Genomic DNA, 13,737 nt, shown 5'->3' with positions numbered 1-13,737 from the left:
ACCCTAAGAAGTCTCCAGGCCCAGATGGCCTGGATCCCTATTTATTAAGACTCTCAGCAGAACTTATAGCTGAACCTCTGGCTAATATTTTCAACTTATCCCTGTCCACTAATTCTATCCCTAAATCTTGGAAGGAAGCATATGTTTTGCCCATCTTTAAAGGGGGGGATCCCTCTGACCTGAACAACTATCGGCCTATTTCAAAACTCTCAGTGGTTGCTAAAATTATGGAATCCCTGGTGAATGACCAGCTAAAGGAGTTTTTATTAGAAAGTGGTCAGCTTAGCTCTGTTCAGTCTGGTTTTAGATCAGGTCATAGCACTATAACTGCTGCTTCCAAGGTGCTGAACGACATAATTCAGGGTCTTGATAATAATAAACACTGTGCTGCAGTGTTTATTGATTTATCTAAGGCATTTGACACTGTGGACCACACCATCTTAATCAATAGACTCCATAATATTGGCTTGAGTGTAAACTCTGTTAGTTGGTTTGCAAATTATCTTACTGACAGGTCACAGACAGTCCTTGCCGATGGTCAGAGGTCATCTTCCAAGTCAGTTGCCCGGGGCGTGCGCCAGGGGTCTATTCTGGGGCCTATCTTGTTTACGATTTATATAAACAACATTGGCACAGATATACAAAATTGTGATAAATCTAACTTTCATCTGTATGCAGATGATACAATTGTTTATTCTTGTGCCCCCTCTCTGTCCTGCGCTTTTCAGCACCTCCAAAAATCGTTTAGCTCGATTCAGGCTGATTTTAAAAATCTTAAACTGGTTTTAAATGCTAGTAAAACAAAAGTCATGTATTTCTCTAGATCCCACTCCCAGCCTCCTGTTCCTCGCGTTTTCACTACTGATGGAAAGTGCATAGAACAGGTGGCTTCCTATAAATATCTTGGAGTCTGGCTTGATTCTAAACTTACTTTTCTATTCATTTGGATAATCTTGCCAAAAAACTCAGGATTAAACTAGGATTTTACTTTAGAAACAAGCATTGTTTTAATCTCACTGCCAAAAAGAGACTTGTCATGGCTACCTTTCTTCCCATGATTGATTATGGTGATGTTCTTTATATGCATGCCTCTGCTGCATCCCTTAAGGCTATAGACACAGTCTATCATGGTGCCTTGCGCTTCATTTTGAATGCCAAATCTCTCACCCATCATTGTTTCTTATATGAAGGGTCTGGTCTGACATCACTAAACTATCGCAGATGGTGCCACTGGCATATTTTTATCTACAAAGCCATCTTAGGGCTACTCCCTGGCTATTTGAACCGCCTAGTCAATCACTCTACTAGTGGGTACAGCCTGCGCTCTCAGGACTTCTTGTTGTTTTCGGTCCCTCGCGCCTTCACTGAATTTGGGAAGACCGCTTTTAGTTATTATGCCCCTTGGTCCTGGAATCAGCTCCAGAAAACGCTAAAATTGGCTGACCTTGTTTCCTTGGGTGATTTTAAATGTTTGTTACAGTCTGTAAAAACAGAGCTCTGCAACTGCTTTCTTTGAATTTGATGTGTACTGTATGTACTTTATGTATCTATGTACTGCTGTGTTTATGTTTTTTGTTGTTGTATTGTTGTAACATTGGTTTGCTGCCTTCTTGGCCAGGGCTCCCTTGTAAAAGAGATGTCAATCTCAATGGGACTCACCTGGTTAAATAAAGGATAAATAAATAAATAAATAAATAAATAAATAAATAAATAAATGAACAATAGTAGACCTCCTCCTTTTTTTCCTCTCTATATCCTCAAAATATTTGACTCTGATACCACAGACGCCTGTTGTAATGATGTCTGTTTCAGTCATTTTAATCTCTCATTACTTACATATTACAGATTTTTTTCTGTGTTATTAGTAAAGAACAAAAACTTTCATACTGACAGCTTTTAATGTACTGAATAAATATTATTTGTTCTTCCTCACAGACGGCAGGTGGTGACAGCAGATTGGTAGCATCTTTAGGTGGGACAACAGTCCAACAGGACCTGTACTCTGCAGTTTCCGCAGCTTCCTCCTGGTTGGATGCTGCTGAGAACCAGCTGCTCTCTGGTCCTGTGTTGCTGTCTGAAGACACAGAGACACAACTTACAAATCTGGAGGTATTAAACACACTTGTATTATAGTGACACTGTTAACAAATGTTGTTTTAGACACCATAGCTGGACATAAACAGACAATATAATTAACATGGTACTAGGTGGAGGGATGTTACTGACCTCAGCTCTTCTGTTCAGGGTCTGAATAAACAGCTGAAGGCAATGACCAGGGAGGTAAACCTGTGCAGAGACCATCTGGGTGGCGGAGTGGGCCGGTTGTGTGGGGGAGACGAGCAAGCTCTTATGGAGGACACACTGGAGGGCCTGCAGGAGAGGATGGGGCTGCTGGACTCCACCCTTGAACAACACTGTGACGCCATGAGGGACAAACTACAGGAACACTCAACCTTCCAGGTACAGTGGCAAAAAATGTCGAACCACCAGTCTGATTTTAATTGAACTTGAGTGTGAAGCATCTTTTTTAGTGATTAGGAAACTTGCTTTACCTTGTTAGAACATTGTTTTATATTGTCTTTGCCAGAATGAACTGAGGCTCCTGTTCACAGCTCTGAGTGAAAGTAAACACCTGTTGCTACAGAAGATGGCTGGAACTGTCGACAGACCTGCGTCCAAACAGATAGAGGTATGATACTGAACAAGGGAGATACACAAAAGATGCAAAACATAGAAATATCACAGATGCAGTGAATTAGCTTGTGAGAACACATTTTCAATAAATGTGTTGCATCTTTTGTAGACATTATCAGAGGTGGAGGAGAGTCTGAGAGAGTTTGAGCAGAGAGTGACTGAGCTGAAGACAAGAGCGGAGGGACTCCAATCTGACCAAATCTCCAACCAGGAACTTATCAAACTACAGGTAATAACAAAGTCTCTGTGGAGCTCTTTTTTTCTTGCACTTTGCCCTGAGGGTCATCACGTCCCAGCACTTAAAGACATACTTTGCAGATATTGTCAGTTACAGCTTGTAAACACGCTTGCCAGTGAAAGTGAAAGCCAACCCCAGATTCATTCTTGTTTTGGAATGAGTACAGGCAGAGGACAGAGTCTCTGCAGATAAATACACTGCCACACATGTCTAGTGGGTCACAAGTGATGACTCAGAGGGATTTTGTATGAGTCTTTACATTGTTTTTGTTTCCTATACCTTCAGTGACTGACATGTCAGTGTCTGTTTAGGATGCATATGAGGAGCTGGTGCTGATGGTGGGCTCCAGACGTAGCAGCCTGAACCACGGCTTGTCTCTCAAGGCTCAGTATGAAGCTGCACTTCATGACCTCACAGACCTGGTGGACACTGCCCAGGACAAGATGGCTGCCGATCAGAAGATGACAGTGGCTTCTGTCATAGAGGTTCAGATGTTACTGGACAAACACAAAGTAAGTTGTTGGTTTTTTTTTTGTTTTGTTTTGTTTTTTTCGGAAAGCACAAATACTGTGATGGAAACAGAGTTTTCTTCTTCCTGAAGTTGCTCCTTGTTTTTCAGGGAGGAAAAAAAAACATTATTGATATGTCTGTGTGGCAGTCATTATGTTTGTTCAAATAGATTTGGTGGCACGGTGGTGCAGTGGTTAGCATTGTCACCTCACAGCAGGAGGGTTCCTGGTTCAAACCCCAGGGTGGGGGAACCCTTCTATACAGAGTTTACTCCCTGTGTCAGCGTGAGGTTTTTTTTAGATACTCCAGCTTCCTCCCACAGTCCAAAGACATACAGGTTAATAAGTGACTCTAAATTGCCTGTAGGTGTGAATGTGAGCGTGGATGGTTGTCTGTCTCCGTGTGTCAGCCCCATGATAGTCTGGCAACATGTCCAGGGTGTACCCCGCCTCTTGCCCAGTGTCAGCTGGGATAGGATCCATAGGATAAGTGGTTACATAAAATGAATGACAATTTATGGTACAGATAGGGAGATAGAGCATTATGCTGTTTGAACAGATACAGATAATGACATCTCTGCACACCTCTAGTAAGGCAGGTGGTAAAAGGGGGTAGCGTTTCACTGAAATGCAATATAATTGTGTTTTTTTTAGAAACCAGTGTCTTTCTTCTCTAATATTATCTCTTCACTATGTTTTCTTTGAATACAGGAATTTTTCCAGGGTCTCGAATGCCATATGATCCTCACCCAGACGTTCTACAGTAAAGTGTGTGGTCTGGTGGCACAGAGGGAAAGCCAGACCCTGGAGGAGACCATGGCCTTAGCCCACAGTGTGCTCAAACAGGCCCACAGGAGGGGAGTGGAGTTGGAGGGAATACTGGAGGTAAGAATGAGTGACTCATAAAATCATACCAAATAGGAACAGTACAGTTCAGTTGAATGTGACATCTTCTTTCTCCTGTCTTTGATAGTCGTGGAGCAAGCTTGTGGAAGACTACCAGGCTCTGTGTAGACAGCTGGAGGCTGTGGAGTGTAGCATCCCTACTGTGGGCTTGGTAGAGGAGACAGAGGAAAGACTTGTTGAAAGGATCGGTCTCTTCCAGGTAAGAAACTTTATACAAGACTGGACTCACATCGATGCACAAAGAAATGCATTCATGCAGTATTAAGATGTCATCTGACACTGATAGGTTTTTGATAATACTGAGTTTTTAATTCATCAGTTATCCATCTGTCCTCTCTGCTGTCCTCTAGCGTCTTAAGGCCAGCCTGACGGAGCATCAGCCCCAGCTATACCAGGTCCTGGAGGAGGGCAAAAGGCTCCTTCTGTCTGTTGGCTGTTCAGACCTGGAGAACCAGCTGACCCAACTTGGAGAACACTGGCTCTCCTCCACCACCAAAGTCAACAAGGAGCTGCACCGCCTTGATTCCACGCTAAAACACTGGAGCAGGTCAGGCTCTAACAATGGTCTGAAATTGTTTTGTTTGCGAGTGTGCCAAGAATCAAATCTCAAGTCAATTACACAGCTATGAGTCAGCAATCCCGTGTGTCATACCTGGAGGCCGAACACATAGAAAATACCCTTTTAATCTTTCAGAGGATGTCAGAACTAAAATTTCATATTTTGCCCTGTTTAAACTTCAGGTACCAGAGTGAGTCAGCAGAGCTGAGCCACTGGTTACAGTCGGCTCTGGACCGACTAGAGTTCTGGACGACCCAGTCAGTGACAGTGCCTCAGGAGCTGGAGACTGTCAGAGATCACCTCTGTGCCTTCCTGGTTAGTTTGGTTATCACATGAGCAGCAAAAATGTACCACACAACCTAATAATAACATCTATATTATTAATGAACGCATGGTAAGACTCCAGCTTGTCTTACTGTTGTATTTGTTTCTGATAGGAGTTTTCCAAAGAGGTGGATGCGAAGTCGTCCTTGCGCTCATCTGTGCTGAGTACTGGGAACCAGCTCCTGCGATTGAAAAGAGTAGATACAGCTGGTCTCAGGACAGCACTTGGCCAAATCGACACTCAGTGGGCGGAGCTGTTGACTCGTATTCCTGTAGTACAAGAAAAGCTACACCAGGTCTGACATAAGCAGCTGTTACACTTTAAAGGTGCAATGTGTAAGATATGGCCAGAATGTCCGTTTAAACTGAACATTATTAACAGAATGGGAAGAAGTAACAGTTTTGACATTATGTCAGTGATGTCTGTGTGTGTCGTGTTGCAGAGATATCTATTGAAATCAGCATGCTAACCAGGTAGCTCTGTCCTGTCCTGTGTTGATATAGCACTTATAACTCTGGAGGTGATAGTGAGTCACTGTAGCATATGATCTGCCCTCAGTCAAACACAAGAGGATGAATAAGTCAAGTCCAAATTTTACTTTTTGTTGTTTTGAGATACCTGCGATCTCTCCCAACATAAAGTTCAGCAATGTATTTATATCCTCATCTAACTCTTCTGTTATTGTAAATCAGTCAAGCAGAGGTCTGAAATCCACAATACTGGTAAACACATGAAGGCTATAAGATAGCAGTGTGTGTTATTATGACTGGCCCTCAGAGTTTCAGCAGTCAGGTCAAATTTTGTGTATTCTTGCCCAGCTGTTTTATAAAGGTTGGCTTAGAGCCCCTTAGAGCCCCTTACTGCCCCTATTAATTCAGAGAATGTGGCCTGGCATTACACATTGCACCTTCAATGACTGTCAGTTCTTTTCAAGAGGTTTTGTCGTAGCTGATGATACTGTATTTTGGCTTTTTGTAACATTTTAACTCCTCTGCTCTCGTCCCTTAGTTGCAGATGGAGAAACTGGCATCGCGGCATGCCATCACAGAGCTGATGAGCTGGATTTCTCTCATGGAGAACATTATACAGGAGGACCAGGATAAAATCATGGGAGCTGTAGGCTCAGAAGTGGTCCAGGACTTCCTGCAGAAGTATAAGGTAAATAAGTGTTGTGTTATTCTGGTTAGGCTGCCAAAGAACTTGACATGTAATGTTTATCATGTCTTTTTTTCTTATTGCTCTTCCTCATCATGTCTTGTTTGTGTTGCACAGGGTTTCCGCATAGATCTGACCTGTAAGCAGTTGACTGTGGACTTTGTAAACCAGTCAGTGCTGCAAATCAGCAGTCAGGATGTGGAGGGTAAGCGCAGTGACAAAACAGACTTTGCTGAGAAGCTGGGAGCTATGAACAGACGGTGGCAGATACTGCAGGGGCTCATCACTGAAAAGGTAATGTTACAGTCCCAGTGAAGTTAGACCTGAAATGTTTTCGTCTTATATTTTTAGTTTGCTGTGTTCTTACATTGTTCTGAATTGTGTTTGCATTTTAGATTCAGCTTTTGGAAGGACTTTTGGAAGGTTGGTTGGAGCATGAAAATGGAGTTCAGGCCCTGAAAACCTGGCTCACACTACAGGAGGAGAAACTGAAGAAGAGACACAGGATAGAGGATGTAGCGTCGGTGCAGAATGCACTTAAAGACTGTCAGGTAAACATACACACAGCACTGCTGTGCATACCACACACACAATTTAAGTTTTTATAATGTCTATATTTCTGAAAATAAAAAAAAAAAAATTGTTTTTGCAGGAGTTAGAGGAATTAGTGAAGGACAAAGAGAAGGATCTAGAGAAAGCAGAGGAACGAGGAAATGCACTCATTCAGGATAAGAAAGGAGCAGCCTGCTCAGTTGTGAAGGAGACCCTCAAAGGATTGAACCAATCCTGGGCTCATCTGGACCACATGGTGAGCTCCAAGAATCCCTTACTGTTATGGTAGTTGCCTAAATTGTCCTATTCTGCTTTAAGACAATTTACCTGTTCTGTCTCCCATCATTCCTATCAGATAAGTCAGATGAAGGTGAGCCTGCGGTCGGTGCTGGAGCAGTGGACGCTGTACCGACGAGCTTCAGATGAGATTAATGGGTACCTGATGGAGGGGAGGTATTCTGTGTCCAGGCTGCACCTCCTTAACGGGTCTCTAGAGGCAGTACAGCAGCAGGTGGAGAGTCTGGAGGTGAGTGCTGCAGATGTGTGCAATGTGGCACACCCCTTAAAAAACTTTGTTTCTGTTAACATAAAGTCATGCTTAAGATATTTTACTGCAACAACTGTCTAGTGTCATTGTGAATAAGAACATCTGCACAGTGTTTAAAAGACATAGCATGGGTTGAGCAAAGTTCACAAACACTGAAGATGAAACTAACTTTAGTATGTTTCTGTCTTTTTAAGAACCTGCAGGAGGAGATGGACAAACAGGAGAGCAGCCTGAGGAAGTTTGGATCTGTAACACACCAGCTATTGACAGAGTGTCACCCATCTGTGGCTGAAACACTCAACACAGCCCTCCGGGATGTTAACGTTAGGTAGGGGATAACAAAAACATGTCCCTGAGTTAAAGGAATACTTCACACCTCAAATGACCATTTGTATATTAATTACTCACCCTGTGTTATGTTAATTATGTGAAGAAAACTTTCTCTTGCATGCCCCATGATGAACAAAGAATCCAAAAACAGAGAAAATTCTGAATGAATTGAAGTTATAGGGGTCCATGTTTAACAACTGCAAAACTATATCCAAACATCACAAAATCTCACGCATCTCAGCAGTATAATCCAAGTCTCATTTATGCAGTATTATACTCAGTACTTCCCAAACAGACAGCCCTTTCCAACTGGGAACTGAACTGAAATGAAACTTATATATGGTCTCTCTTCAAAGCCAGACTCCATTTACAAAAACAGCAATTTACCTCACTAAACATGGGAGCTGTTGGTCCACCACTGCCTTGATCAGTAAGTTTGTTTTTGTTATTGTGTGACTTTGGTGAAACCAAACTAACCCTTGACAATGCCAAAGTCACTCAATAACACAAACAGTCAGTTAAGGCAGCAGAGGACCAGCAGCTCCTGTGTTCAGCGAGGTAAATTAATGTTAATATAGGAACGTTTCACTTTCCCTTCAGTTCTCTGTCAAAAATGGCTGTCTGTTTGGGAAATACTGAGCATACAACTGGGGGAATTAGACTTGGATTATACTGCTGAGATGTGTGAGAGTTTATGAACAGATGTTTTGATGGTTTTGCTGTTGTTTAATGCAGTTGTCTATGACTTCAATTAATCAAGGCTTTTCTCAATAATTGTAGCATGGGGTGAGTAACTGATATATAACTAGTCGTTTGGGGGGCAGAGGTATTCCTTTAAATCAAATTGCAGCTGTAATTCTTCTAATCAACTAACTTCTGTGCCAAAGTCACTATGTAATATGTTTCTTCTCCTTTGTTATAGGTGGAACAGTCTATTAGAGCAGATCTCAGAGCAGCTGAGGAGCAGCAAAGCCCTGCTGGTGTTGTGGCAGCGCTACAGGTCATTGTGTGGCCAATGTGTGACAGCGGTTCAGAAACAGGAAGAACGTGCTGATCGCCTGCTGAAGAGCGCCACGGACAGGGAGATCACAGAGGAGGAGAGCAGCGCCTGGATAAACGACTGTGATGTGAGTAGAGATTGGACAATACAACACGTGAGTCCAGTATGTGTTTTTTGTGAACTTTTTTTCAGTCAGTAATCAAAGCTTACCCTCAGCCTCCTCTAAGATTTTGTGAATAAGCTCCGAAACAGCTTGTCAGCTCACTATGAGGACTCACAAAGCCTCTTTCCCAGCTGCAAAATACCAAATTGCACCCTGCTCTTTTGTCTCCTTGAATGTAGATCCACAGCAAAATCTAACAAAAGCCTTTTGAAAAGGAGGTTGCAAAGGGAAAGACAGGCCCCTGATTTACACTACAGGGGTCCCCCGGTGTCACGCTGGGCTTGTAGGACCATGCCGAGCAATGTCTAGAGACACAATATCCTAAATACTGTAAGCAGACCTTTATTTTGACTGAGGATTACTGATGCAAACTTTTACAAAACACAAAGTGGTTTAGAAATCTTGAATGTTGTTGGTGCACGGGCTGTCCTTCCTGGAAAGCTTTTTACCAGAAAGCTTTACACAAAACCTTCCACAAGTGGATCACATGGCTTTCTTTGGGCGGGGAAAATATCAACCACATTTAGCAAATCCAGTCCTTTCACTTTTACTGCCTTTGCAATGAATAATTAGTCCCGTCATGCCTGTGGCATTAGTTTACATGTAAATCTTCTCAGAACTCTTAACATCTAACGATTCTGTTCCTAACCTGCCTCTCTCTGGTGACATTACTGTCGCAGGCGTGCCTTGGTGACCAGGCTTCAGTGCAGCAGTCCCTCCAGCAGCTGCAGGCTTTAGGGGAACAACTGAAGAGCCAAGTCGACGCCTCGTCCTCAGCAGCCCTTCAGTCTGACCACCTGTCACTCACACATCGCCTAGCAACACTAGAGCACGCCCTTCAGAGGCAGCAGGAAGTACTGCAGGTAGGGTGGCAGGGATTTGTAAGCATGAGCAGAATGTCATAGACATCACAGTTTCCTGTACACAACTCCAGTATAGAAATACTGTAGGACATCACTTATGTAATCTCATTGTGTCTGTCTGATATTTGTAGTCTGGATCTCAGGCCTGTGAGGGTTTCAGAGAGCAGTTGGACACACTGATCCATAAGGCTGACGAAGCTGAGGAAGTGCTGAAGGAGTCTGACCCAGTTGGCTCACCAGACCTCGCTGTGGTCCAGACACGTATGGAAAAACTGAAGGTATGAATGAAGCTTCTGTCTTTGTAATTGTTGTTTTATCTGTGTTTGAACATCTGCTGCTTTTTCATCTAAAATTCTGTTTGAATTAATCATGTAATATACATCAACCTGACAAAAATCTTTGCAGTAAATTAAATTAATTAGATTCACTTTAATTTAATGGGCAAAGTGTGTTTGTTCCTTTGACTGGCCTACTGAAAATGTGAAATAATGTGTTTCCAGGTTCACCTACTGAAGCTGAGCAGTCTGTCTCCAGATCTTGAACGTGTGAATGAGTTGGTTTACAGACTGCCGGTCAGTGATAGAGATGTTAAACGGCTGCAAAGTCTCAACAGAGCCTGGGCCGCTCACTCCGCTCACCTTACCGAGAGATTCAGGTACATAAAACCTTCAAATTTCACTTGTGCTCACACATTCATATTAAGCCACTATAATGAATGCTGGTATGTGAAAAAAAGGATTAGTGAAGTATTGCCTGCCAGGGTATAAATGTCAGTGAGGCATCAATAAAATGCTTTATGCTTTCAACTTTACAATGAGCATGCATGGAATAAATAGTGGTGATATACGAAACATACAAAACCTGGTACCTCATGGATTATTTTTATTACACATTATAATGCCTCATAACATATGAAAAAATATGTGTAAACTACTAATAGTTAGAAGCGAAGGCATGTAACATTCTTGTTATAAAGTGGTAGAAATCTTGACATTAATGTTGTTTATGTTCCAAACAACTTAACTTCCCTTTTGTCCCTCTCCAGTAAACTGCAAGCAGTGTTGCTCCAGCATCAGAGTTTCCTCCAGAAGTGTGAGGCGTGGATGGACTTCCTGTCTCAGACTGAACAGAAGCTGGCTGCTGAGATCTCAGGGAACTACCAGAGTCTGCTGGAGCAGCAGAGAGACCATGAGGTTAGAGAATCAGTACATGTGCATTAATGTCTGTCTTTGTATGTACATTTATTTCATTAATATATGTGTGTGCTTGAAGTTGTTCCAGGCAGAGATGTTTAGCAGGCAACAGATTCTGTACTCCATCATCAGTGATGGCCATCATATGTTGGACCAAGGACAAGTAGATGACAGGTAAACACATGCACAGATTCGCACAATCTTGTGTACATATATATATATATATATATATATATATATATATATATATATATATATATATATATAAAATCCTATCACATGACAAGAACTTGTATCCAATGTTGTCCTACTTACAGAGATGACTTCAGTGTGAAGCTGGCTTTGCTAAGCAATCAATGGCAGGGTGTGGTGAGGCGAGCGCAGCAGCGAAGGGGCATTATTGATAGTCTGGTCCGCCAGTGGCAGAACTACCGGGAGATGGCGGAGAAGTTGCTACAGTGGCTTCAAGAAGTTACCCGTGATCCAGATGTACATCAGCCAGGAGAACCAGTGGCACTGCAGCAGGCTAGAAACCTGTTAGATCAGATACAGGTAGGTTACAGCACTGTAGAGAAGGCATTGAGGTTTCTAATCTTGTCTGAAATGACTTTATCTAAAATATTTATGCTTTATTATCTCTGCATGTCACAATTCTAATTAAAATTCATTTCAGGTATATAGCAGTTAGATGAGGTTGGTGATGGGTTCAGTCACTGACACTCCCACCTCATCCTGAACTAATTATTTTCTCATAAAGATTGTTTAAAAAGTTTGCATAATTTATGAGGTCACTGGAAGATGACTTTGAGTTTAACTGAATAATGCAGAGCTAAATTTTTACAAATCTACCATGCTCAATCTTTACAAACATAAATCCTATTTAAAAACCCTCTAGTTCCTGCTACTCTTCAAACGTCATACTTTAATTAAACAAGAAATTGTCCAAAGCAAATCTTAACCTCCTAGTAATAAACCCACACCCCTTTTCCAACCTTAGACTCCCTTAGTTAACCTGTACCCCCTCTGCCAACTCTCCCTGTCTGTGCTCCTCCAGCTGAGGGAGCGGGTGCTGCAGAGGCAGCAGGGCAGCTACATCCTGACGGTGGAGGCCGGCAGGAGCCTGCTGCTGTCAGCCGATGCCTGGGCGGAGTCCACCCTGCAGACGGAGCTGATGGACATTCAGGAGAGGTGGAGGCACGCTCACCACCGCCTGGACCATCAGAGGAGGGAGCTGCAGGGCTTGCTCAAGGTCAGACAAAACTACAACTGGATTAAGAAAAAATCTGATGTGTAATGTTGTATTATGGGACATCCTGCACTACTGCAGGTGTGTGAAGCCTCGTTAGAGCACAGTCTGTGCTGAAGGCTAAAGCTGCATCTCTACCATGCTGCAGTATGAAAGTGGTGTGAAGAGTGCTGTGAAGGGTGCTGAAGGGCATCTGAGCCCTTAATGAGTCTGCCCGGTTGTACATGCAGGACACTGAAACCAGGTTATCACATGAATTATGCAGCACTGCATTTTAAGTCAAAGGACAGAGATGGCGCACACTCACTTCTGTCATCAGATTAATTGTGAAGCATCTACGCACACTCACACTAGCTCAGCGTTACAAAACAGCACAAAGATATAAAAGTGCCAGCCCAGGGCACACATCCACATGAGCACACACACATATGCGGACAGTGCAGACACTGCACAGTGAGCTGGAATGATTTTCACCCTGCTGTGATAGTGCTCTGTTTGAATGGGACAGAGTGACGCAGTTTAAAAGATGCATCCGGGAATTTGGCTTTCTTTGTCGAACATCGTTCTTCCTTCCTACTCTCTCTCTCTCTGTCCTCCTTGGGTTGCACTCAGAGAGCAGCTACTGTAGCTATTCTTGTCCTGTCCTGGCTGTTCTTTTATCATGACTCTTATTGAAGGTATGCCACCCTGCTGCAACATTTCTTGCCAAATATTACCCTGTTTTGTCCTGAATTGGACAGTTATTCAGACTCTAAAAATAGCTGCAAGCTGCACCCTTTGGAGCAGAACCTCCCTCCTCATGAAGCTGTGTAAATTCTTACCCTTTGCTGTTGGATTTTTGCTGTGTCACTCTTTCTCGTGGTGTTGCTTGGGAGGATCAGAGCCGAGAGGGCTGTGTGCGGCATGATAGTTGATGTGGCGTGACTTCAGCTTTGATGTTTGTTTGCGTGTATGCGTATGATTGTGTATTCTGCAGCTTACCCATACTGATGCTACCACTGCAGCTGCAGGAAGAATTTATAGCAGTGTCCCCTGGTATGAGAAGAACTGCAGTCTGTGCAAGTGTGTGTATATGTGTGTGTTTTATGGTCTAATTCTCACTCTGTGTTTTTGTGTGTGTATGTAGAACTGGGAACGGTGTGAGAAGGGCATAAATGCATCACTGGAGAAGCTGAGGGCCTTCAAGAGAAAGCTGTCTGTTCCACTGCCTGATCACCACGAGGAGCTGCACTCAGAGCAAATCAGATGCAAGGTGAGCAGAATCTAATACACATTACATGCACATTATTGTCGCACACGTTCAAATCGTTTATTCCTTCCAGGTTTATTTCATTTTGCATCAATGCAATATGACTTTTTATCTCACATGCATCATACATATACACATGCTTACTCTCTCTGTCTCTACTGACCTGTCTCTCTGTTACATACACACACACACAGTCATTCACACACAC

General features: G+C 42.9%; 1 protein-coding gene across 5 annotated transcripts in view; it reads left to right on the top strand.

Moving 5' to 3' along the window:
* Positions 1 to 13,737, top strand: part of syne1a (spectrin repeat containing, nuclear envelope 1a) — a 181,486-nt gene that overhangs the window by 142,334 nt on the left and 25,415 nt on the right. For all 5 annotated transcript variants that reach the window (XM_033649057.2, XM_078173825.1, XM_078173827.1 and 2 more), the window contains 25 exons: positions 1,936 to 2,109; positions 2,245 to 2,460; positions 2,588 to 2,689; positions 2,804 to 2,923; positions 3,244 to 3,444; positions 4,153 to 4,326; positions 4,415 to 4,546; positions 4,698 to 4,894; positions 5,089 to 5,221; positions 5,344 to 5,526; positions 6,240 to 6,389; positions 6,504 to 6,680; positions 6,782 to 6,937; positions 7,039 to 7,194; positions 7,294 to 7,464; positions 7,680 to 7,813; positions 8,738 to 8,942; positions 9,659 to 9,841; positions 9,973 to 10,119; positions 10,342 to 10,496; positions 10,887 to 11,034; positions 11,114 to 11,208; positions 11,352 to 11,586; positions 12,089 to 12,283; positions 13,407 to 13,532. In XM_033649057.2, the coding sequence (XP_033504948.2) occupies positions 1,936 to 2,109; positions 2,245 to 2,460; positions 2,588 to 2,689; positions 2,804 to 2,923; positions 3,244 to 3,444; positions 4,153 to 4,326; positions 4,415 to 4,546; positions 4,698 to 4,894; positions 5,089 to 5,221; positions 5,344 to 5,526; positions 6,240 to 6,389; positions 6,504 to 6,680; positions 6,782 to 6,937; positions 7,039 to 7,194; positions 7,294 to 7,464; positions 7,680 to 7,813; positions 8,738 to 8,942; positions 9,659 to 9,841; positions 9,973 to 10,119; positions 10,342 to 10,496; positions 10,887 to 11,034; positions 11,114 to 11,208; positions 11,352 to 11,586; positions 12,089 to 12,283; positions 13,407 to 13,532 (4,065 nt within the window). The remainder of the gene's footprint in view (positions 1 to 1,935; positions 2,110 to 2,244; positions 2,461 to 2,587; positions 2,690 to 2,803; positions 2,924 to 3,243; positions 3,445 to 4,152; positions 4,327 to 4,414; positions 4,547 to 4,697; positions 4,895 to 5,088; positions 5,222 to 5,343; positions 5,527 to 6,239; positions 6,390 to 6,503; positions 6,681 to 6,781; positions 6,938 to 7,038; positions 7,195 to 7,293; positions 7,465 to 7,679; positions 7,814 to 8,737; positions 8,943 to 9,658; positions 9,842 to 9,972; positions 10,120 to 10,341; positions 10,497 to 10,886; positions 11,035 to 11,113; positions 11,209 to 11,351; positions 11,587 to 12,088; positions 12,284 to 13,406; positions 13,533 to 13,737) is intronic.

This window comes from Epinephelus lanceolatus, chromosome 13, assembly GCF_041903045.1.
Source record: "Epinephelus lanceolatus isolate andai-2023 chromosome 13, ASM4190304v1, whole genome shotgun sequence".
Lineage (NCBI taxonomy): Eukaryota > Metazoa > Chordata > Actinopteri > Perciformes > Serranidae > Epinephelus > Epinephelus lanceolatus.
The sequence above is the reverse complement of the archived record's forward strand: the minus strand, read 5'-3'. Positions and strand labels throughout refer to the sequence as shown.